Source organism: Chrysochloris asiatica, unplaced genomic scaffold (genome assembly GCF_000296735.1).
Source record: "Chrysochloris asiatica unplaced genomic scaffold, ChrAsi1.0 scaffold00268, whole genome shotgun sequence".
Lineage (NCBI taxonomy): Eukaryota > Metazoa > Chordata > Mammalia > Afrosoricida > Chrysochloridae > Chrysochloris > Chrysochloris asiatica.
Genome location: NW_006408786.1, coordinates 2,366,683 through 2,390,214, shown reverse-complemented (window position 1 = coordinate 2,390,214; position 23,532 = coordinate 2,366,683). Strand labels below are relative to the sequence as shown.

General features: G+C 54.4%; 3 protein-coding genes across 4 annotated transcripts in view; 2 read left to right on the top strand and 1 right to left on the bottom strand.

The window, feature by feature from the left end:
• The first annotated feature begins 9,781 nt into the window (after positions 1–9,781).
• On the top strand, positions 9,782–12,401 carry GIPC1 (GIPC PDZ domain containing family, member 1). The gene is made up of 6 exons (XM_006874292.1): positions 9,782–10,081; positions 10,506–10,691; positions 10,774–10,954; positions 11,616–11,728; positions 12,048–12,129; positions 12,250–12,401. The coding sequence occupies exons 1-6, from the start codon at positions 9,794–9,796 to the stop codon at positions 12,399–12,401; spliced, it is 1,002 nt and encodes a 333-aa protein (XP_006874354.1). The 5' UTR covers positions 9,782–9,793.
• Positions 12,402–16,535: 4,134 nt separating this feature from the next.
• Positions 16,536–18,358, top strand: PTGER1 (prostaglandin E receptor 1 (subtype EP1), 42kDa). The gene is made up of 2 exons (XM_006874291.1): positions 16,536–17,471; positions 18,092–18,358. The coding sequence occupies exons 1-2, from the start codon at positions 16,536–16,538 to the stop codon at positions 18,356–18,358; spliced, it is 1,203 nt and encodes a 400-aa protein (XP_006874353.1).
• A 690-nt stretch (positions 18,359–19,048) lies between these two features.
• Positions 19,049–23,532, bottom strand: part of PKN1 (protein kinase N1) — a 32,088-nt gene continuing 27,604 nt past the window's right edge. For both annotated transcript variants that reach the window (XM_006874290.1, XM_006874289.1), the window contains exons 13-22: positions 22,956–23,035; positions 22,806–22,881; positions 22,631–22,722; positions 21,086–21,262; positions 20,838–20,900; positions 20,655–20,731; positions 20,342–20,484; positions 19,962–20,069; positions 19,783–19,863; positions 19,049–19,307 (exon numbers count right to left, since the gene is read on the bottom strand). In XM_006874290.1, the coding sequence (XP_006874352.1) occupies positions 19,062–19,307; positions 19,783–19,863; positions 19,962–20,069; positions 20,342–20,484; positions 20,655–20,731; positions 20,838–20,900; positions 21,086–21,262; positions 22,631–22,722; positions 22,806–22,881; positions 22,956–23,035 (1,143 nt within the window). In that variant the 3' untranslated portion in view covers positions 19,049–19,061. The remainder of the gene's footprint in view (positions 19,308–19,782; positions 19,864–19,961; positions 20,070–20,341; positions 20,485–20,654; positions 20,732–20,837; positions 20,901–21,085; positions 21,263–22,630; positions 22,723–22,805; positions 22,882–22,955; positions 23,036–23,532) is intronic.

Genomic DNA, 23,532 nt, shown 5'->3' with positions numbered 1-23,532 from the left:
TAGCTCCTAGAGAGCAATAATTAAAGAACTCAACTACCAACCCAAAGGCTGGAACCCACAAGTGACTCATGGGAGAAGAGACCTTGCAATCCATTCCCGGAACGATTACATACAGCCTCGGAAACCCGCTCTGGGGGCAGTGCTACTCATCCTATAGGTTCTCTATGAATCAGAATGGACTCAACGGCAACATGCCTTTTTTTTTTTTTTTTTACTAGATGCTCTGGTAGCGTAGTGGTTACGAATCTGGCTGCAAACCTTAAGGTCAGTGGTTCGAAACTACCAGTCGCTCCGTGGGAGAAAGATGAGGCTTTCTACTCCCGTAAAGATTTACACCCTCGGAAACCCTGTACAGGGTCGCTATGGGTCGGAACCGACTTGATGGCACTTAACAACAACAACAACAGATGCGTAAGGTGCCCTGGTGGCACTATGATTAAGCACTTGGCACTAACCAAAAGGTCAGCTGTCCAATGCATGTCAGTCATGGCCGACAAAGCAAAAGCAGAACAGACATCAATTTCTGAAGTTGGAGTAATGGGAACACTAACTGGAATGGGAAAAATTAGGGATCAAAGTGAACCCTTTTAGGAACCTGATGTCTGACACTGGGTATGGTCAGGACGGTGGAGAGCGACGCACATTCAAAGCACGGTCCACTGTCATCTTTGCCCTCGGCACCTTTGTTTCTGAGTAAGCCGGTGAAGCGATTTGGTTGCTGTGCAGCCCACAAACTGTCTTTGTTTTCTAAGAGGGAGATTATGTTTCTAGCAGGGCTTCAACTTGTCAGTTCTCCCATTCCAGTTAATGTTCTGGGTTCACCACATTTAAAATTTGGGGGTCCATTCCAATATCACCTCATCAGCCATAAATTAGCCAGGCGGAACTGATTCAAAGCGTTGGTTTGAACCTACCAGTTGCTCTGCTGGAGAAAGATGTAGCAGTCTAGCTCTATAAAGATTGTTGTTGTTAGGTTGCATGGAGTCAGCAATCCATAGTAACCCCGTGCAAAATGGACGGAAACATTTCTCCGTTCTGCATCATCCTCACACGCGTTGCATGTTTGAGCTCACTGGAAAGATTATAGTCTTGGAAACCCTGTGGAGTAGTTTTAATCTACTCTGTCTCCTAAAGAAATCGACTCAACAACACTGGTTCGAGATGCTTTCCTTAGGTATAATGTATTTCCTTGTCTGACCTCCAGGCTATGCCCTCTACCAGGAGCACATTCGCTAGTATCTGCAGAGGTAAGACAGAGCCTGGTACGGAGTAATACATTAAATATTTGATGAGTGAATGAATAATTGCCCTTGTCCATTGTAGTACCCCTCAGGAAGCAGGGACACTCGGGACCCTCCCTATTCATCTAGGTCACGGCCTGCCAGCCTGAAATGAATGCATCCTTTTATATGCGGGAGGATGGCCGGCTAGGGCAGGGGCAGGTCGAGAGGGGGAGTGGATTGGATACTGCCCTAAGCTCTCCCGCTCAGTTCTCTTAAAGGGTCTGCTTTTCCGGACGTTAGGAGTTCGCATCCTCTTAGCGAGATTCGTCACCTGACACCAAGGCCACCGGCCCTTTTTCACTCTTTACCACTCAGGACATCCCATCCGTAGCTCACCAAACAGCACGTGGTACCAGCGACCCCAGCTTCCCATTGGCCGCTCGCCTTTTTCCTCCCCTGCGATTGGACTGGGTTCTTCTTCCTCCCTTGCAATTCCCCCCTCCACAGCCCAGCGGTGGTATAGCCCGCCGCGACCGAGGCGGGCGGGACGGTCTAATGCTCTCGGCGTAGGGGGGGTCAGGAAGAACTGGAAGAGGCGGAGAGATCCCTCTGGAATGTTTCCGTCGGACCCGCCCGACGCGCGGTGGCACAGATTGGCCGCGAGCTCCGGGTTGCCGGCTTTGATTGGTCGGACACACGTCGCCGGCCCCGCCCCCTGTCGGCGGCTGCGGGAGAGGCCCCGGCCGGAGTTTACGGAGGACCAAGGTGGGCTCTCAAAGGACAGCGGTGGCGGCGCAGGTGAGTGTTCCTTGCGAAGAGACGGCCGTTCGAGGATCCCGGCGTGGATACGCGGGTCATGCTGAGTAGTGAACACGCGGTAAACTGGCTGGTGGTGCGGTGCGCGGGGTGCGGTGCGCGGGGTGGGGCGGCTCCGTAGAGTCGGCTGGAGGTCGAGACTGGGTGCGGGGATGTACGAGACTCCTCAGCGGGGCATCTCCTTGCCGACCGGTGGCGGTGGCTTGTAAAGGCCTCGCCGCCTCCGGGCAGGGGTCTCCAATCACACCTCTTGTACCCCTGAGTAGTCCTGGTCCTGGAAGGGATGGGTTCCGGCTTGGTATTTCTGCCCCCTGCCCAGGTACCTCTCTGGAGGTAGTTATGTCCCAACCCTTCTAGGGGTGTAGGGAGTGTGGGAAGGCGAGGAGACCCAAGGTCCTGATACTATTCATGAAGAAATCACACTGGCTCACATTTATGCTTCTGTGCCAAGCATTTACCATGCTATCATAGAATCCAAACACTTCGCGAGAGGTGCTGTGACTTCTTTTGGAAGTGAGACAGCAGCACCAGAGATGTGGAGGAACCTGCGCAACGTCACACAGCTGGTTAGTGGCAGGGCTGAGACTCGAACCTATGCCTCTCAGAGTTCAGAGCTGAAGTTTCAACCATGAGAGCAATTGTTTTGTTGCTCCATGGCTTAGGTGTTTCTGTACAGCTTGGCCAGGCGCCCTCCCTCACTTCCCCCTCCCCCCAACCCCAGCAAATATATGTCACCTGGGCCACACCTGCTGAGCTTTTCACCCCCACCAAGAGGTCACCCGACACCAGCCACCAGAACAGGAAGCTGTCTCATGTCCCCAATTCCCTTGAGCTGGAAAAGCAAGAATTCCTGAGCCCTGAAAAAAAGGTGACATCTGGGGTGCAGATGGGCAGGGGGCCAGGATGCTAGGGTCCAGTACCTACTGGGCTCCCCTGCAGCCTGGGCCAAGACTAGGGCAGTAGGCGTTCTCCAAAGAAACACCCAGGAGCCGGTTTTTCAAGGCTGAATCAGTGGCCTCCCGTCTTCCTTCCTTCTCACCAAAGCAATAGGCTACTAGAAGGGGGAGTCTGGGTGTGGTGTTCCCTCCAGCCCATGTGAGCACCCAGGAATCCCCTTCCCCACTTCCTGTTTTCCCCCACTGTACTTCATTGTGGCTTTGGGGTTGCTAAGGTTCAGGCCTTCCCAGGTTGGAGAGGGTGTCCATGCTGGAATTTCAGCCTGTTCACGCTGTCACGGCTGAAGCTCCTTCTCCCTGCCCCTGTGCCTAGGTTTGTGGGGAGACCGTGGGAAGGCAGGGAAGCGGTGGTAGTTAGCACCTCCACAGTAGGCATGGTAGGGTGCTCTTTTGAGAATTGGGGGGCTCAGAGAGCAGTTGTAGTAAGGACAAAAGACATCATTCATTCATTCCACAAATATTGGGCATCTACCATGTGCCAGGTTCGCTGTGAGAAGCCAAGATAGGCAAAAATCCTGCTCTTGGGGAGCTGGCATTCTGGGCGGGGGGCGGGAGGGGGGGAAGCGGGAAGCAGGCAATAAACAAGTAAATAAAGATGGTACCTTCGATGGGATCAGCGCTATGAATAAAATATAGGGGGTGACACGATAGAGAGTAACTGGGGTGGGGAGGCAATTTTGAAGCCAAGGCTTGAATGACATAAAGGAGCCAGCCTTGGGAAGATCAGACCAAGGGCACAGCCAGGGCAAAAGCTATGATGCTGGACCGAACCTGGAACAGTGCATCTGGGGAGGAGACCGGCTGGAAAAGCCATTCTTCAGGGATCTCTGGGTCCCAGTAAGCTGTGTAGAATTTTTCTTCCAGAAGTTTGAGAACCGTTGTAAGGTTTGAAGCAAAGAAGTGAGCAATCTGACTTACATTTTAAAATAGAGACATGAAGTTAAATAGCAGCCTGAGGCTAGAAGACAAGAATTTTGTCAGGGTAGCATGTAATTAAGCTCATGGATTTGAGCAAGCTGGACCACAGAGGCAGGTAGGGGAGGCTGCCTGGAGGAGGGGGCCTAGAGTTGGCCTTGGCTGACAGAGGACTGGGATGTTCCTGGGCAGGGTGGGTGGGGGGCAACAACAATAACAACAACTCCTTTAAATGGTGCGTCAGAGTCCCTGCGCTGGACTGCTAACCAAAAGGTTGGAGGTTCAAGTCTACCCAGAGGCATGTCAGAAGAAAGGCCTGGTGATTTACTTCTGGAAAGTCAACCACAGAAAACCCTACGGGGCACAGTTCTGCTCAGACACATACGGGGTTGCCATGAGTCAGTGTCTACTTAGCAGCAACTGGTTTGAAAATGGAATAGCAGTTTAAGTGCTAAGTGGAGTACTGACCTGATCTTGTGGGAGTCCCACAAGCACTCTGAGAGACAGGTATTCTGCCCATTTTTCAGATGAGGAAACTGAGACCCTGTGAAGTGAAGTGACTTGCCCACGGCAACACAGCTGGTAAGTGGTAGGGCTGGGATTCAAACCCAGGCTGTGCTGCCTTTCTGGCAGCCTTCTCACCACCATGATCCCCACCTCACAGATAAAGACATACAAGCCAGCCTGCACCACAGCAGCAAGGTGTAAGCAGAGGAAATAAAAATGTTGTGGGTTGGTGATTGGGATGTAGGAGTCCAGGGATAGGGAGGCAGTGTGAAGCTTGGCCACTGACTGGAAGATGGCACAAATTATGAAACCTTTACTATGTGCCAGGAACTGTTTCAGGTATACGTGATTTCATTAGTGCTCAGAGAAGTTAAGACACTTGCTCAAGGTCACACAGCTAGTAAGAGAGGATGTTAGATTCTAGATGCATACATCCAGCCTCCCTATATGTCTTCATTATCTAGTGCTGCTATAACAGAAATACCACAAGTGGATGACTTTAGCTAACACATTTATTCTCTCATGGTTTAGGAGGCTTAAAGTCCAAATTCAGAATGCTGGCTCTAGGTGTAAGGGCTTTTTGTCTTTGCTGGCGCTGGGGAAAGGTCTTTATTTCCTTTCAGCATCTGTCAGGCCAGCATTCCTTAGAGAGCTCTATATCTGGCATCAGTCTTCCTTTGGATCTAGAAGTTTCTCAATGCAGAGATCCCTGGTACAAAGAATGCACTTCACTGTCCAAGTGTCCGTATTTCTTGATGGTAGGCCATCCTTCTGAGTTCTCACGTTTCTCTTTCTTTATATCTCACAAGAGATTGACTCAAGATGCAGCCTTATCCCGTAGATTGCATCCAGCCTCCTTGACATCATAGAAATGAAAATTTGCCTCACATAGGAGGAATCACATCAGATGGGGGCAGATCCCATCAGACCACATCTCAACTACTGAGAATCCTAGCCTAGCCAAGTTGACACAAAACTCTAACGATCACACAGTGGATTTAGGGTTTTTGTCTTTGCTTTTAGCATCACTGAAAGTGATTAAACAACTTGAAGGAGCAGTGCTGGGGGGGGGTTCATTTAGAATGTGTTGTTTTTGTGGTTGTTTATTGAGTGTCTACTCCCCTCAAGACCCTGGGCTGGGGTCTATAGATTGAGAGATGAAGGAACCAGTGAAAGCTGAGTATCTGGAATATACATGGGGAAAATTCCATGATCTTTTCATTCTATTGTTTTTACAAACTTTTTGAGGTTCCCTGATACAGAGTCCCCACACGTTAGTAAGAGAAAGACTGAACATGCAGTTTAATTAAAAAAAAAAAAAAAAAAGGTAAAAGTCTGAAAGACCCAGCCAGCACAGCGTACTGTAAAATTTGACACACGCAGATCAATATAGTCAGTGTCACTGAGTGAAGTATTAAATGGAGACCTAATTGTGCATATATACCTTCGGCAAGAACACAATAAACATATTTGAATTAAAACAAAACAAAACCAAAGACTGAAAGAAGCAGGGCACAGAAGGGCCAGTTCAAACAGCCAGTCACTGGATAAAAGAGTGTTCGGGCTGTTGATGATTAGGAGCATGAAAACCAAAAACCACAATGAAAGTGAAAAAACAAAACAAAACCCAAACCCCTCTGTTTGCCTTGGAGGCGCTTACTGGCTAGAAGAGGCACCTACTAGGTGCCCAATCCTGGGAAGTGGCCCTGGGGAAAAAAGCCCAAAGTGGGAAGTGGACATATGCTTTTGCAGAGGAAACAAGACTCTTGAGGGCCGGGACCACACCTCTGACCTTTGGTTACTCTAGAGTGAGCCGCAAGTTGTCAGTTGCCATTGAGTCTGTTCTGATTCCTAGCAACTCTACGCACAGCAGAACAAACCTACCGGCTCCTGAACCCATCCTCACAACCGTGACGCGTGAGCCCATTGTTACTGCCACTCTGTCAATCTGTCTCGCTGGGGACTCTTCATATTTTTCACTGACCCTCCCCTGGACTAAGCATGATGTCATTCTCCTGAGTCTGATCCCTCCTGACCACATGTCCAAAGTAGGAGAAATACAAAGTCTGACCATCCTTGCTTCTAAGGAGAATTCTGGCTTTATTTCTGCCTTTGTTGTTGTTGTTATGTGCCTTCGAGTCGGTTCCGACCTATAGCGACCCTGTACAGGGTTTCCGAGGGTGTAAATCCTTACGGGAGTAGAAAGCCTCATCTTAGCTCTGCCTAGCCAGATTTATTTGTCCATCTGGCAGTCGGTGATACTTTCAGTATTCTCCAACACCATAATTCAGATGTGTCGATTCTTCTGTGATCTTCTTTATCCGTTGTCCAACTTTCACACGCATATGATGCTGTTGAAAATACCAAGGCTTCGGGCAGGCGCACCTTCAGTCCTCAAACTGATATTTTTGCTCTTGAGCACTTTAAGGAGGTCTTGGGTAGCTGACTTGCTTAATGTAATACATTGTTTGATTTCTTGACTGCTGCTTCCCTGAGTTGATTGTGGCAGTAGGATCATTCATTCATTCAGCAAATATTTGTTACACATTCACTATGAGGTACTGTTCAACGTGCATATAGAGATGAAAGACAATAAGGCAGTCATGTGGAAATCACAGGGAGCAGACAGTGCAAAAGCTCTGAGCCCGTCCTGGGTTTAGTCAAGCCCAGTTGAGTGTACTCATCTTCATGCAAGAACAGGCAGGAGGTCGTCACTGGAGGAGAATAGGAAGAACTGAAGGCAGGGAGGTGAGGAGGCAGATCCTGCAGGGCCCTGTGAGCCAAGGGGAGGCGTGGGCTTTTGTTACAAGTGAGGAGGGTTCCGGGCATTGGAAGGATGTGCAATGACTGATGTTTTCCAGGATCACTCTGGCTGCTGTGTTGACAAGAGGCCGTGGGGGGCCAGGTAGAAGCGGGGAGACCAGAAGGAGACGACAGCACCAGTCTAGGTGAGCAAGGATGGGTGGTGTTGGAGGATTAATCAATGAAACAGTGGGGCAGGTGGACCGGTGGGTGCAGGACAGCCCCTGGAAGCAGCTGAAGGGAGGGCACAGCCTGGCCCCTTTTGAGAGAAGGTTATTTGTTATTTCATATAACTTGATTCTCACCACTGCCCAGGACTGTGGGTGTAATATCATCATTTGCAGACAGCTGAGGCCCAGGGAGAACAAAGCCCAGGGGACAGCTTCGTGGTATTGAACTGGGACTTGGTGATTCGAACAGACCTGTGGGTGTGACTTCAACATGAAATCTCAACTCTTCACCCCGCCCTACAAGACCCTGCATGACTTGTCCCCGACACCCCTTTTATCACCTCCCTGCTTGCCCCTTGCTCACTCCACTCCAGCTACACTTGTCTCCTCACTGATATGTGAGCCAGGAGGCACTGGTAGGACACCAGGGACGTCCCTTTTATACTCACAGCCCTCCCTGGTTCCCGCCCAAGTCCTCCAGTGGCCCACCAGGCCCCACCACCTCCCTGTCTTCACGTCACTCTGCTCTAACAACACAGGCCTCCTGGCATGTCCCCACCCCAGGGCATTTGCACAGCTCTTCCTTCTGCTTGAAACACTCTTTCCCCCTGTTCCATGCATGGTTGATTCTTCCTTTCATTCAAGTCTCAGATCTTCAGAGAGGCCCTCCCTGACCTTATCTAAAGAACCTGCCTTGTTTTTACTGGCTTCATAGCACTGTGAGAAATTATATTAGACATTTAGATGTTCACTGTGTGTGTTCCCCATCTGTCTTTGACACACCTTTGGAGCAGGGACAGAGCCCAGCTAGCCTGTACAGCATTTAGGCAGACCTTCTTCCTAGCTGACACCCCCAACCAGGTACTGTGGCCTGGCAGGCCCAGCACCCACCCCTGGGTCTGCTGCTTTTGCACTAAGAACAACCTGTACAGCTGCATGTGGTGGCCCTAGGCAGGGACCGTGCTTGTTTGATTGAAGGCAGTGTCTCCAGCATCTAAAATCATGCTTGGAATATAGAGGGTGGTGGCGGCTGTGTGCCATGGAGTCAGTTCCAACTCATAACGACCTTGTATAGGGTTTCTCCCATGGAATGTAATACCAAACCAGAAAACAAAATCCACTGTCCTGTAGTCGATTCCAACTCACAACCCACTGCCGTTGAATTGGTTCTGACTTATATTGACTCTGTATAGGGTTCCTGAGACTATAAATCTTTACGGGAACAGAGAGCCTCATAGTTCTCCCACAGAGCAGCTGGTGGATTTGAACTGCTGACCTAGTAGATAGCAGTCCAGTGAATAACTCCTCCAACCTCTTTCCTTGAACCAATTCCAAAACTGCTTACACATTTTAGGTGTCTGTTAGAGGTGCACCCTACTCTTGGTGCTAAATTCTGTCTTAGTCATCGGGTGCTGCTGTAACAAAAGTATCCCAAGTATGTAGCTTTAACAGAAACCTGTTTTCTCACAGTGTAGGAGACTAGAAGTTCAAATTCAAGGTGCTGGCTTTGTTGGCTCTTGGGGAAGGTCCTGGGTAACCTTCATGTAGCATGACATCCCTTCCCCTGTCTATTTAAACTTTATAGTAAGCTCCTGATGGCTGTGTGTTTGAAGGGAGACGGGAAGAAGAGAAGGAAGGAAAAAGAGAGAGACAAAAAAAAAAACCTGGGAAAGTGTATGAGTCAAGAGAGGTGTTGCTGCAGTAACAAATAACCCCTTACATCTTAATGGCTGAAAAGGACACAAGTTATTAGTTTGAACCACAAGGTTGGCAGTTCAAATTCACCAGCTGCTCCTTGGAATCCCTATACAGGCTCGCGATGAGTCAGAACCAATTCGAAGGCACTTAACAGATGTTCATTGCAGCCCTGTATGGACTCTGCCTGCTCTGTATCCAGTGTGGCTGGTCACCCTGCCATAGCAAACTAGAGCTCTCGAGGTCCTCAGAGTCACACTGAAATGCTTCAGCCCAGAAGTGTCACGTGTCCCTTCTCGTAACTCATTGGACAGAATTGGTCTCACGCCCATCTAAATGCCCACCCAATCACAAGGGGTCAGCAAGTGATTCGAGTTGGAGGAAGGTAGAGCTGTTAGGTACATAGCACCCATGATAGCCTGAGCTAGAAAGATACCTCTTGGAGCTTCCATTTCCTCAGCTGTTAAATGGGTATAACCTACACAGTAGGGTTTCTGTGTAACTGTGTGGTGTGTACAGAGTAAATAGGAGTAACAGAGCAGTTAGTATGGGGTTGTGATAATTCTAAATCAGGATTTGAACTAAGGCTTCCTCTTGAAACACTTAATTGGAACTTTCGGGTACTGGGAGAGGGGAGGGGGCAGCCTGAGGCCACCACAGGGTTCTGAGCCCACTCTCCTGCCCCACAGATCCCCTCTTCTCACTGCCCATGCCACTGGGACTAGGGCGGCGAAAAAAGGCACCGCCTCTGGTGGAAAATGAGGAAGCTGAGCCAGGCCGTGGCGGGCTGGGTGTGGGGGAGTCAGGGCCTCTGGGTGGGGTTGGGGCAGGGGGACCTCAGATGGGTCTGCCTCCCCCTCCTCCGGCCCTGCGGCCCCGCCTCGTGTTCCACACCCAGCTTGCCCATGGCAGTCCCACTGGCCGAATCGAAGGCTTCACCAACGTCAAGGAGCTGTACGGCAAGATTGCGGAGGCCTTCAAACTGCCAGCAGCTGAGGTACCCACTAGGGAGCCAGGCACAGAGCCTCTAATGGGGGGCTGTAGGTGTGGTCCTGAGTCCTGTTCATAAGCCATTCATCCTGTTCAGATGCTGAAGCTGTAGATGCTGAGGCCTGAACCCCAGTAGATTATGGGGTTTAAGAGAGGGAGACTGGGATTGAGCCAGAAAGTTGATGTAGGGGGTCTCAGTAGGCAGGGTGGGAATCTACCTCTGCCTTCATTCCCTCCAGCATTTACTGAGTACACCTTGCAAACAGCAGAGGTTAAAACTCCTGGTCCCAGCAGAACGGGCATCCTAATGGGGCTCTGCCCTACCTCATGGTGGTCAGTCGTGGGAACAGAAACCCGCCAGGCCTTTCCCCACTCGCCTCCCTGCCCCATTAGGAAGGGCGGTGAGAGATGGATGAACTCCACCCTTCCAGGTGATGTTCTGCACCCTCAACACGCACAAAGTGGACATGGATAAGCTCCTAGGGGGGCAGATTGGGCTGGAGGACTTCATCTTCGCCCATGTCAAGGGGCAGCGCAAGGAGGTAGAGGTGTTCAAGTCGGAGGAGGCTCTGGGGCTCACCATCACAGACAACGGGGCCGGCTACGCCTTCATCAAGGTGCCTAGGATGAGTGGGGTGCCCTAGTGGGGGCTACGGGTGGTGCCCTGAGACCCGGGACTGACAGCTCCCCTCCCCGCAGCGCATCAAGGAGGGCAGCGTGATCGACCACATCCAGCTCATCAGCGTGGGTGACATGATTGAGGCCATCAACGGGCAGAGCCTGCTGGGCTGCCGTCACTACGAGGTGGCCCGGCTGCTCAAGGAGCTACCTCGAGGCCGCACCTTCACCCTGAAGCTCACGGAACCCCGCAAGGCCTTTGGTGAGGCTCTAGGCTGCAGTGCTGGAAGTCGCCAGCATGTGGCACCCAAGGCCAGCAGGCTGCAGAGGAAACAGGAACAGCCTCACCCTGCCCCAAAGAAGGGGTGCTGGCTTTCCGCCAAACAAGGAGGAAGCTGCCCCCACACCCCGTGTCCAGCAGCTATTAGCCCAGCCAAACTCCCCCAGCCCTGGCCAGCCCCCTAGCCCAAAGGAGCCAGGCTTGACTGCACCCTGCCAGCTTTCCCCCCACCCCCCAACCACTGCCACCACCACTTCAGTGCCTGGCTTCACTGACTCTCAGGAATGGGCCTGAGGCCCCTGGGTGGGGGTGGGAGACACCAAAACCTTTTTCCAGCGAGTAGAGCAGTTTGTGGCCCAGCAGCTATATGCCCCCTGGCCAGGGAGACGGCAGCTGGGACCCAGGCTTGGGAGAAGAAGGGGACCCCCTTCTAGTCCTTTCTGTCTCCATCCTCTGGCTACCCATCCCATGCCAAGCCTGAGTTGGGTGGTTTGCCTTCCTGGGGTCACCTCAGCCCCTATCCCTGGGAGTCTGTGGGTCCCTATAGAAGCTTAGTGAAGGGGTCTGGGATCTGGATTCCTGCCCAGAGCATACTGGAGAGGGGCTTACCCAGAAGCTCTTACCCCCACTCTGTCTCCCATAGACATGATCAGCCAGCGTTCTGGGGGTGGCCGCCCTGGCTCAGGCCCCCAGCTAGGCACTGGTCGAGGGACCCTGCGGCTTCGATCTCGGGGCCCTGCCACTGTGGAAGATCTGGTGAGTGCTCCAGGCACACCTCCGTGCTCCCACCCTGCTGTCTTTCAAATCCTACCTGTGCCACCTTGCTACTCTGACCTTTAGCAAGTGAACCTCCATTTCCCCATCTGTACAATGGGGATAACAAGCCCTGGACTTCTTACCACAAGGTTAGTGGTTCAAACCCATCTGCTGTTAATCAGAAACCCTATACTGGGTTGCTGAGAGTCAGAACTGACTGGACAGCACCTAACACTGCCAACAGAAGTGATGGAAAGAAGGCCTGAGACTTGGTGAGTACTACCGTGTTCATGTTATTTTGACGTCGCTGTTTCCCCAGCCCTCGGCCTTTGAGGAGAAGGCAATTGAGAAGGTAGATGACCTGTTGGAGAGTTACATGGGCATCAGGGACACAGAGCTGGGTGAGTGGGGTGCCTGGGGTGGGGCAGGAGTCTGAAGGAAAGGGGGCTTCTAGGTCTCATGGGGCTGGATCTCGGCCTCTTGGGTCATCTCTGTCTTTACGCTTTCCCTGCTCTCTCCAGCGGCCACCATGGTGGAGTTGGGGAAGGACAAAAAGAACCCAGATGAGCTGGCAGAGGCCCTGGACGAGCGGCTTGGTGATTTTGCCTTCCCGGACGAGTTCGTCTTTGACGTTTGGGGCGCCATTGGGGATGCCAAGGTTGGCCGCTACTAGGCCACTCGCTGGACCTTGCAATGACCTGGGCCTGCCCTGGTGGGGACTCTTAGAGAGACCACCATGCCCAGACCCTAGCCCAATGGCAGTGTGGAGCAGGGATGGGCCGGGCCCCTGCCCCAGTCCAATCGGTACCAACTCTCTCCTTGTTACCCAGCCTGGCTGGGGTCCCCAGACCCCCTGCCCTGCTCCCCACCTACCTCAGCCGGGTTAGGCACTGCAGGGAGGGACCTGCCAAATTGGGCAGTCATCCCCACCCTCAACACTTTCCACATCAGCTGCCAAACTGGCCCCTTTGTATCCCTGGGGCCTTGGGTTCTGTTTGGGGGTCATGACCTCCCTAGATTCCTGACGCAGGGAATGTAGAAGGGGGACAACCCCCTCAGCAGATGCAATAATACCCTCCCTTCTGCCGTCCCCTAAAGAAGCCCCTTGTCCTGAAGTCTGTTACCTCTGAATTTGAATGAGTCTGCTGTGAACCCCAACCTCCCCTACCTGTCCCCCGCCCAGCCAGGACCTACCAGAACAGGGGACCGGGCAGTGGGCTTTTGTATATGAATTTGCTGTCTGATCATAAAGAATCTATCTGCTGTTGGACCTGTGTGTTCAAGGGCAGGGAGAGAGGGTGTGCCGAGGCTGGGAAAGAATGCAGCAGCTGAAATCCATCCTCCTCAGACTCCAAATTGAATTAGAAGCTGCCCGTCCGTCCACCCCCTCCCACCGTTCCGCTTGTTGAGGCTCCTGGCTGAAGGCCATGCGCTTCCAGGCAAAGCCTACTGAGGGTTCAAATCCCACTCTCTGAATGAATCTTCTGGAATGAGCCGTCCTCCCATACCTCATTACTCTGTTAGGCTCTTATCTATGACAGAGGTGGAAGGGGACCCCAATCTGGGGAGCAAGCACCAGGGCAAGGGGGCATCCAGAACCAGCTTGGAAAAGCGACCACCAGGTAGTGAGCCCTATGTCCCAGGCCTGTCCTAACAAGTGCTGATGGGAGGCAGCTGCTCCTACCCTACCCAGGACAGAGGGGGCTCCTGATGCTGCTCGACCCTCACCTCACCCTCAGGGCAGTGGTGGTTCCTGACACAGCACTGCTCCCACCCCAGCAGATTCCTAAATGTGCAGGGTCTCTGGCATCTGAACGAAATGCTTTGCAACAGACATAAACCTAGCTTGCTTGTTTTGACAACTCACTTGATCCTCAAGGGTTGTGAGGGACGGGAGGTGGGGGGGTCGGACCCCGGCCAAACCTGGAGGGGAAGGACTGGAATTGAAGCAAGGGGAGCCAGGCCAGAGGTCCCTGTAGGAATGTTTGGGGGCAAGCTGAGAGGCTGTGGATGACTCTGAGCCCATCCACTTCCCACTTCCAGTAGGAGCGTTGGGGGTGGGGGGCTGGGCTGGGTGCACATGCTGGTCCCACAAGGTGAGGTAGATCCACCTCGGAGTGCAGTGGATGTCAGGTCGTGAAGGGTGTGCCTGTCAGTGTCTGGGTTGCAGGTAAGGACTGTGAGGACTGTAACTGGGAGCAGGGAGTGGGTGCAGATAATGTGTCCAGGTATTCAGGTGTTAAGTGTGGTCATTGCTGTTTGGGGGAGGGGTGATCTAGCTTTGGAGGTTCAGGGATGTGAACATGTGTCTTGGTGTAGCAGTTTCTGGGACTGGTTGGCTAGGTCTTGGGGTTCAGAAGCAGGTGCATTGTACCTCAGTGTTGCTCTTTCTGGGAGGGGTGAACCACTAGCTAGGTCTCTGGATTCTGGGGTGAACTACTCCAACTATCTTGGGTGTGGAGGATACTGTGTGGTATACTTGGGTGGTAGAGGGCCTACCTTGGGTTAAGGGGTCTGTCTGGATGACAGAAGTGGTCTTAGCAGGAAGAGATACAAGGGTGTGTTGGTGCTAAGGGGTGATGGGTTAAGCACTCAGGTCCTTGTTGGGGTGAGGCAGCCTTGGTGAGTTCGAGCACTGATGATGGTTACCCGAGGCACTGAGGAGTATAATGTTGCAGACAGGTGTGACTGCAGCTACATCTTAGGGTGCGATGCTATATGTGCATCCCAGGGGTGTGGCCCTCCTTCCAACAGGCAGTAAGGCTGTGTCTCCAGGGTTTAGGTATGACTGTCTTGGCTTGGGATCACGTGTACCAGATGTTGGGCGATACATCCTAAAGTGGAACCAAGGACCCGGAGGAGCCATCAAGGGGAAAGAGTCTTCGGGTAGCCAGGCCTCCTGGCTCCTGTCCCTCTTCAGCCTCCTCCCCCTTTCCTTCTGGGGTATGACTCTCTGAGCCTTGGCCTGGGCTTAAGCCCCTTGTATAAATAGTGGGCGGATTCCCTGGTCAGGTTGGGTCTCACCCAAGGCACTGCCCTCTACCACCCACTCCGACATCCAGGAAGACTTTATTGGAACGGGGTGCCACTGCCTATGCTTGGGGCTGGGAGGGCCAACCCCACAGCCCGGTCAGAGCTGCAGCACCCCCTGAAGTCATCCTGAACCGCCCCAGGCCACACTCACATTTTCCAGTGTTTAGATTTTATCCACTTTATTAATGAGGCAAAGAGGCAATAAGAAGCCTGCCTGCAGGAAGAGGGGGCTGTACCCACCCTATTGGGGGGAAGGGGTCCTGGAGTCCAAGCCAAGTTGGGGGAGCTGGGACTTGAAGGGGCCTCAGCCTATTACCAGAAGAGCAGAGGAGGGGTCTTTGTTACCTCAGGCCCCCAGTGGGAACAAGGACAGGAGCAGCCCCTGGAGTCAGGCGGGGGTGGTTGGACTGGGAGGAGGCAGGGAGCAGAGGAGCCGCCCCAGAGGGAGGGAAGGAAGGAAGGAGCGGCCTGGAGAGCCAGGGCACAGCGGGTGCAGCAAGCAACCAGCAAGGGTGTGCGGCAGGCGATGGGGACCCAGGGTCCCAGGCAGCGCTGGGTAAGAGGCTGGGATGCAGGCCTTCAGGTGGGGAGGAGGGCAGGAAAGCACTACCTCTGCTTATCCATCCCGGGTTCCTTGGCTCCCAGACCTATCAGTCCGTCTCTGTCGGTCTTACCATCCATCCACCCGACTCACTACCAGGGTAGTGAGGAATGGACTGTCCTGGCTCACCCTTGAGACCTACTGGGCCCAGCATGGGGAGGGCAGGAGTGGAACTGTGGGAGTCCAGGGTGATGGCATGGGAATCAGGGACAGGACCTGGGGAAGAGATCACCATGGAGCATAGCGATGTGGTTGTGAGGGACAGAGACAAATTGATGGGAGACAGAGATGTGGCCAAGGGGGATTGAGACAGGGTTGTGGGGACAGATGTGGCTGGTGGACATTGCTGGGGACAAAGATGTGACAGAGATAAGGCCATGGGGGGCAGAGATTTTGTCATGAGGACAGACACAGGACTATAGAGAGAAAAGATGGGGCTGTGGGAACAGAGATGTGGCCAAGGGCGACAGACAAGGGGCCATGAAGACAGATGTGGCTGAGGGGACCGAGACATGGCTGAGTGGGGGGGCAGAGACGAAGCAGTGGGGACATACAGAGGGATGTGAAGGACAGATGTAGCTAAGATGGTCATGGGGACAGAAACAGCCACAGAGATAGAGATGTGGCTGTGGGGACAGACATGGCAGAGGGGGATAGAGACAAGGCCAAGGGGCACAGATGTAGCTGAAGGGGACATAAATGGGGCCATGGGGATTGAGATATGATCATGGGACCACACAGAGCTTTGGAGGAAAGTTGTGCCACTTCGGATGGGACCAAAGTGAAGATCAGCGATGGGCCAGTGGGGGTGAGTGGGTCCCTGGAGTCAGAAATGGGTTCCTGGTGTCAGAAGGGGCCAGAAGATAGAGATGTGTCTTGGGAAGGATATGAAGGTGGAGGGCAGAGACGCAGAGGGATGGGGCAGCAGTATCTTGGAAGGAACAGATGGGCAGGGCAGGGTGCAGTGGAGGGCAGGGTGGTGAAAGGCAAAGGAGGAGGTGGGCCTCCGGAATCCAGCTGTAAGGATCATTTAGAGTTGTCACAGACAAAGGGACCTCCCAGGAAGGCCTTGTGCTCAAATGGGCCCTGACCCTGACAGACCGACTGGTCCTAATCCTTTATGCCCGCCTCACCTAGCCCTCTTTTCCTCTTCCCAGTCCTCCGGCACCTGACATGGGCCCTTGCGGGCCCTTCAACCTGAGCCTGGTCGGCGAGGCGACCACGTGCATGGCGCCCGGGACTCCTAATGCGTCGGCTGCGCCACCGTCGGGCCGTCCGGCAGCGTCACCGGCTCTGCCCATTTTCTCCATGACACTGGGCGCCGTGTCCAACATGTTGGCACTAGCGCTGTTGGCGCAGGCCGCGGGCCGCCTAAGACGTCGCCGCTCAGCCGCCATCTTTCTGCTATTTGTCGCCAGCCTGTTAGCCACTGACCTGGCGGGCCACGTGATCCCGGGCGCGCTAGTGCTGCGCCTGTACACAGTGGGGCGAGCACCCGCCGGTGGCGCTTGCCACTTCTTAGGCGGTTGCATGGTTTTTTTTGGTCTGTGCCCGCTGCTGCTAGGCTGCGGCATGGCAGTGGAGCGCTGCGTAGGTGTCACGCGGCCGCTGCTGCACGCAGCGCGCGTCTCCACTGCTCGCGCGCGCTTGGCTCTGGCCGCGCTGGCCGCGCTGGCCTTGGCCGTGGCGCTGCTGCCGCTGGCGCGCGTGGGTCGCTATGAGCTGCAGTACCCTGGCACCTGGTGCTTCATCGGCCTAGGCCCGGCGGGTGGTTGGCGCCAGGCTCTGCTCGCCGGTCTCTTTGCCGGCCTCGGCCTGGTCGCACTGCTTGCTGCGCTCGTGTGCAACACACTCAGCGGCTTGGCTCTGCTGCGCGCCCGTTGGCGCCGCCGCTCTCGACGGCGCTCTCTGCCCCCGGGCCCCGATGGTCGCTTAGGCCGTCGCCGCTGGGGAGCACACTCGGCCTCTGCCTCGTCTCTCGCCTCTACTGCCCCCAGCAGCTCCTCAGGCGGCGGCTCGACGCGCCGAACCCGAGCCCACGACGTGGAGATGGTGGGCCAGCTCGTGGGCATCATGATGGTGTCGTGCATCTGCTGGAGCCCACTGCTGGTGAGGGGCGCAGCGCCCCTAGCGACTCCTTTCTGCTCCCAACCTGGCCTGCCTCCTCCTTGAGATACCTGGGCCTTCACCCTCACCCACCACTGCCCTCCCAGGAGAGCTAGCCTTTCCTCAACCCCTTATCCTCCTCCTTCCTGAGGGTCCTTAGAGCCTGCTCTTCTCTCCCGCGCTAGGCCTACAGTTCTGCCTTCCGGAAGAAGTCTGCCCTTTATCCTTTCCTTATACTCCCTTCTTACAGTACTCCTTCTCCAGATAACTGGAGTCTCTCCCCATAACTATCCGCCCTTGGCCTGCCTGCCCCTGTCCCCATCGTTGTCTTCTCCTTTGCTTTGCCCCCTGTCCTTGGAGATACCTGAGACTTATCTTTATGATCCTCGAAGGCCTGTTTCTACCACGCCCTCCGAAGCCCGCATCCATAGCTCCTCCAGCATACACCCCCATCTACTCATCCTAAAATGCCCACCTCTCCTCGCAACCCAACCTGATAGTCCCGCTCCTCCCCTCCAGCCTTGCTCCGCGTTCCCATCTGCTTCTCCCAACAACTTGCATCGTTTTTTACTCCCCCTGTCCTCCAGGCCCGCCCCCCAAAGCTCACGCTAGCTTCTCCGCAGGTGTTGGTGGTGCTGGCCGTTGGTGGCTGGGGCTCCAGCTCTTTACAGCGGCCACTGTTTCTGGCCGTGCGCCTCGCCTCCTGGAACCAGATCCTGGACCCCTGGGTGTACATTCTGCTGCGCCAGGCAGTGCTACGCCAGCTACTTCGCCTCCTGCCCCCGAGGGCCAGCACTAAGGGTGGCCACGTGGGGCTGAGCCTGACCCGGAGTGCCTGGGAGCTCAGCTCCAGGCGCAGCTCCCGGCACAGTAGCCTCGGTCACTTCTAGGAGCGCCCAAAGCCCTGGGGTTAAACCAAGCCACCCTGGGCCCGGTATGTGGCGTGGAGCCGTGGAATAAAGCCACTTTGTGGACGAGCCCACTACTGTGTGTCTCGTCGGGGCTGCAGCACCGACTGTGGCCTTGCGAGGGCGGCAGAGGCACCAGTTCATTGCTGGTGGGTTTCGGCGCTGTTCTCGCGGAGGCATCAGCCAGAGATGGAACATCAGGAGCCAAGTGCAGAATCACGTAGCAGTAGCCGCAGCAAGCCGGTGACAGACTCATCAGGCAAAAGAGCCGGGGCCTGGGGGCGTTTCTTGCCCCTCCTGCCGCCAGGTCAAATTCAAAACCATTCTGCTCATCACAGCTCTGAGCTGCCTCAATACAGTCCCAAAGCTTTACCACAAAACCACGGTCCATCACAGCCTGGAAACCCCACCGTCCCCAAACACAGATCAAGTCCCCCTTCACATGGCCGCTTGCCCATGTACCAGCCACCCTTCACCTAACAGCCCTGAGTCCCTACTCTTCCTTAACCCCTTCAAACGCCCCCCTCACTTTAACTTAGATTGCCTCCCCATCACTCCCTACATGCCCTGTCTGCCACCCAGGGGATTATCCCACCCCCAACTCTCCCACTTCCATGCACCCCATTCCAGTACTAGTACAGGAAGAGACGAGGATGCAAGAGTGGGGTGTACCCCGAAGGCCTTTTTAAAAACTACTAAGAGCTCGGTGGGGGAGGGGTGGAGAGGGCCTGGCAGCCCCCGCCACAAAATCGAAGTCCCGGAAGGCTGCTTGCTCTGCAGCCGTGAGGGGCCGTGCATCCCGCGGCGGGCTCAGCGTGGGGGCCTCCCCAGTGAATTCCTCATCGAAGTTGCTGACGTCGGTGCGGCCCGACAGCGTGGGCACAAAGGGCGGTGGCAGGCGCCGGGCCAGCAGGGCATCCCAGCCCAGTGTCTGCCGGACAGGGGTAGGATGATCATGGGAGACTGGGGGCCAGATCTCAAGAGGGGCAACTCCCCAACTCCTGCCCTGGATCTGTGTGACCAGTAGGAGTCACAAAATAGCGGAGGTGGGTGGACGGGAGGAACTGGGGTTCATGGAGTGTCATTGTGGGGGGTGGGGGAGGCTGGTGGTCAGTGGGGGAAGCCTAAGCTCACCTGGCCAGTTGGGGTGGGTGAGAGAAGGCCAAGGATGTAGAGGTATCAAGGGGAGGTGACTATATTTGAGGGGATGGCCCCTCAGGGGAGATGGCCAGGTTCTTGGTTGGAGATGGTCAAGCTCTCGGGGAATGGCTGGGCCTTCAGAGGGGTGAGCAGACCTCCCTTGAGTGGGAGTAGCTGTGCCCTTGTGGGAGGGGCCTAACCAGACCCTTGCAGTAAATGGCTGGGCTCTGCTGGGGGCGTGTCTAGGACCGGGCAGGGTGTCTCACCCTGAAGAAAGGCTGTTTTTTCACATCCTCTGCATCCCTCTCACTGGACCCCAACCTCCGCTCTGGATTCCGCCGCAGTAGCTGGAGGAGGGAGCACTGTATCAGGATCTTTCTTCTCCTGGGCCCCAGGTTCCCTTCCCAGGTCTATGAGGGCTCCCCCTACATTGGAGGGTCCTCACCCTTCGCATGATGCCGATGGCTTCAGCCGACAGGAAGCGTGGGTAGCGAACCTCATCATTGACGATGCTGTCAAATACCTCTTCCTCATCATCCCCTGGGAACGGGGACTGGGGACAGGGAGGGCTGGATGAAGCAGGCTCCTTCCTCTGCTCCCTGTAATCCTGCCCTCTGCACTTTCACATGGGGTTGGCTTATGTGGAGGGTGGTAAGTACCCGTTTTACAGATGCAGAAACTGATGCTAAAGAGGGAAGCCACCTGCCCCCAACTGCACAGCTCACAGTGTGGAGGCAGAGTTCATCCTCCACCCCTGGATGTAGGAAGGTACCATTCCAGTGAAGTCCAAGGGATGCACAGAGCAAGGGGAACTGGGAGCCTTACCTCCCCAACCAGCATCTCGTAGAGCAGCACGCCTAACCCCCACCAGTCCACAGCCCGTGTGTACGACGTGTCTGTCAGCACCTCGGGTGCCAGGAACTCCGGGGTCCCACAGAACGTGCTAGTCCGATCTCCATAACCCATCCCTGGGGGCGGCAGAACCATGTGAGGTAATATGGGTTTCCAGCTACAGCCCAGTCTGGGATGGGGAGCAAGCCAGTACTGGGTGGAATCCCCAAAGGCCAGCTTCTCAGAGCCTAGCCCCTGCTGGACACAGTAGGCCCTGCCCACCCAAATCCAGCCATGGCCCACTCACCCTCCTTGCAGAGCCCAAAGTCTGCGATCTTGACATAACCCTCGGTGTCCAAAAGCAAATTGTCCAGCTTCAGGTCCCTGTGGGGGCAAAGGGGTGTAAACACAATGAAGGCAAGCTAGGTCCTGCCTGAGGCTGGAGGGTCCCCAGTGGGCAGAGTGCAGACCTGTGCACACACACACACACCTGTAGACAATCTTGTGTTCATGAAGAAACTGCAACCCCAGCACCACGCAGGCTGAATAAAAGCTGCCGAGAAAGACTGGTGTAAGAGGGCCAGGTTACCACCAAGTGGAGCATTATGTAAGCATCCTCAAAGCCCATCTCCCTAGCCCCTAAACTCCAGGAGGCTAGGGGAGGTAGGGCCTGAGAAGTAAGCAGTTCCAAGGTATCAGGTGCTGAGGGGGAAGGGAAGACAGGCTGGAGGAACTCACATGGCACGTGGCTCTGAGAACACGTCACTGTGGATGTGCAGCATCAGGTCCCCACCAGCCGAGTACTCCATGACAAAGCACACGTGCTCTGGCGTCTGGAAACACCCGAAGAGGTTCACCAGGAAAGGATGCCCCACACTGGTCACTGCCGCCAGGATCCGCTTCTCACACATCAGGCTGGGCAGGAATGGCAGGGTCAGAGACCACGGCCGCCCCAACCTCCAGGATCCTCAATCAATAGGTATTTGTGGGAGGTTTCCTGTGCGCCAGGCCTGGGTCTACATAGGACCTTGATTTGCTGGATAACCTGGGGCAAGATGCTTAATACCTCTCAACTCTGGCAGTCTAATCTGCTTTAATGATCACACAGAATCCATCCTTCTCCTGGTAACAGCCATTGGGGAGCCACCAGGGGGGTGAGCATGAGGCCCAGGCTAATCAGAGCACCCCATCTCCCTAGACAAGGACTGGTTCAGGAATGGGCAATCAAGCTATGTAGCCCAGGATTTCTGCTACAACTAAGCAGAAAGGCGGACAAAAGCTAGTGGGATGAGGCTGAAGCTGCTGGGGTTAGGGGGCATTTCTGCCCCCACAAGGGGACTGCAAGCAAAGTCCACAGGAGAGAAAGCAGAGCTGAGATGTGTCCTCTGAGCACCTGGATACAGCTATGCCTGAAGGTTCTGGACTTTTCTAGTCCAAATCAATAAATTCCGCTATTTGCTCAAGTCTATCTGAGTTGGCATCCTGATTCATAAAAGGCTAGTCAAGAGGACTGGAGAGCATCTCAGTATTTCCACCATGACTTTTCAGGGGCCAGGCACCATGTTGAGGGCTTTAGCCATGCATACTCTCTCATTTAATCCTCCCAACAATCCTGCAACAAAGGCAGTTTTCTCCCCTTTCACAGATTGGAAGGCTGAGGCTCAGGGTTAAATCATTTCCCTAGGGTCTCCAAGGACATTGGTGGTAGAGGTGGGATTTGAACCCAGGGTCTCTCACCTCAAGGCAGAGGCAGTATAGTGACATCACTAAGACCAAGGCTTCAGAGCCTGACTCCTTAGGTTCAAATTCTGGTCCTGTTGCTGTGTGACCTCGGGAAAATTGCTTAGCCTCTCTGTGCCATAAGCAGAATGGGGACAATAACAGTCTTTACCTTATAGGATTGTTGAGGGGGAATAAATCAGTTACTGAATATAAAGCACACCCACCCACCACCAGTGAGTCAATTCCAACACTATATAGGGTTTCTAAGGTTGCAAATCTTTACAGGAACAGAAAGCCTCATCTTTCTCCTAAGAAGCAGCTGGTGAATTTGAACTACTGACCTTGTGGTTAGCAGTCCAGTGTTTTTACAGCACCACCAGAGCACCTTATATAGCACACAGTGGGTGCTTTATGAGAGTCATTACATCCAAGACTAGCTTAATACGTCCAAACAACTGTTCTGAGTCATTTCCCAAAAGCTCAAAAAGGACAACTGTTCTATTTCTCATTTTGCAGAGGCGAAGACCAAGGCCCCTAGAGGTCTTGAGCAGGGTGGCCCACCTCTCCACCTCATCCCGGGCCACAATGTCCCCTTTCTTCAAAGCCTTGATAGCAAACAGCTCCCCGCTGGGCTGGAGTTCAGAGAGCAGCACCTGGAACCACAGCAGAGAGGGGTGGGCTTGGGACCCTGGCCTAGGGAGACTGAAGTCTAGATTCCCAGGCTCCCACTCCTCACCTTCCCAAAGTGACCCCGGCCCAGCACCGCCAGGAACTTGAAATCCTCGAGGGTCAGGGGCGATTTCCTCAGAGGGCTGTGGAAAGAGGACACTAGTGGGGACCAGGAGGCTTATAGGGGCCATGGGCGGGACTGGGGGAGGGGGATCACCTGCACAGGGCGGGGCCTAGGGTCTCCTGGGTCTCTGAAGGCAGCTCAGGAGTGGGGGGCGGTTCCTGGATCTGAGAACTCTGCAGCAGGAAGAAGAGGTCAGAATAAGCAGAGCCTGAGGCCCACAAGGCTTCCCCTGAGCTGCCCCAGCACCTCTCTGTCCTCCCCTCTTCCCCTAGTCACCCCAACACTCACTGTCCTCCAGGGACACGGTTCCTTTCTCGCTCCCAGAACATAACAGGCCCATTCCCACCACAGAGCCTTTGCACAGCTGGCCTCTCTGCTGAGAGGTCTCTTTTCCCAGACACTGTACAGCCCCAGCCTCTCATCCTCCGGCCTCTACTCAGTGGTACCTCTGCAGAACCACCCCACACCCTTTCCCTACTTTATTTTTCTCCACAGCACATTTCATGTTCCAGGTATATTTTATCACTTGCCTTCATACGTTGGTTATTAAGCCTTATGGAACAACTTCATTCTTTATATCACAGGCATACGTAATTTGAAAAGACTCCAAGTTACTATTTTTTTAATGGAAGAACCATTTCCTATTGGTCCATTACCATCCTCCTCCTCT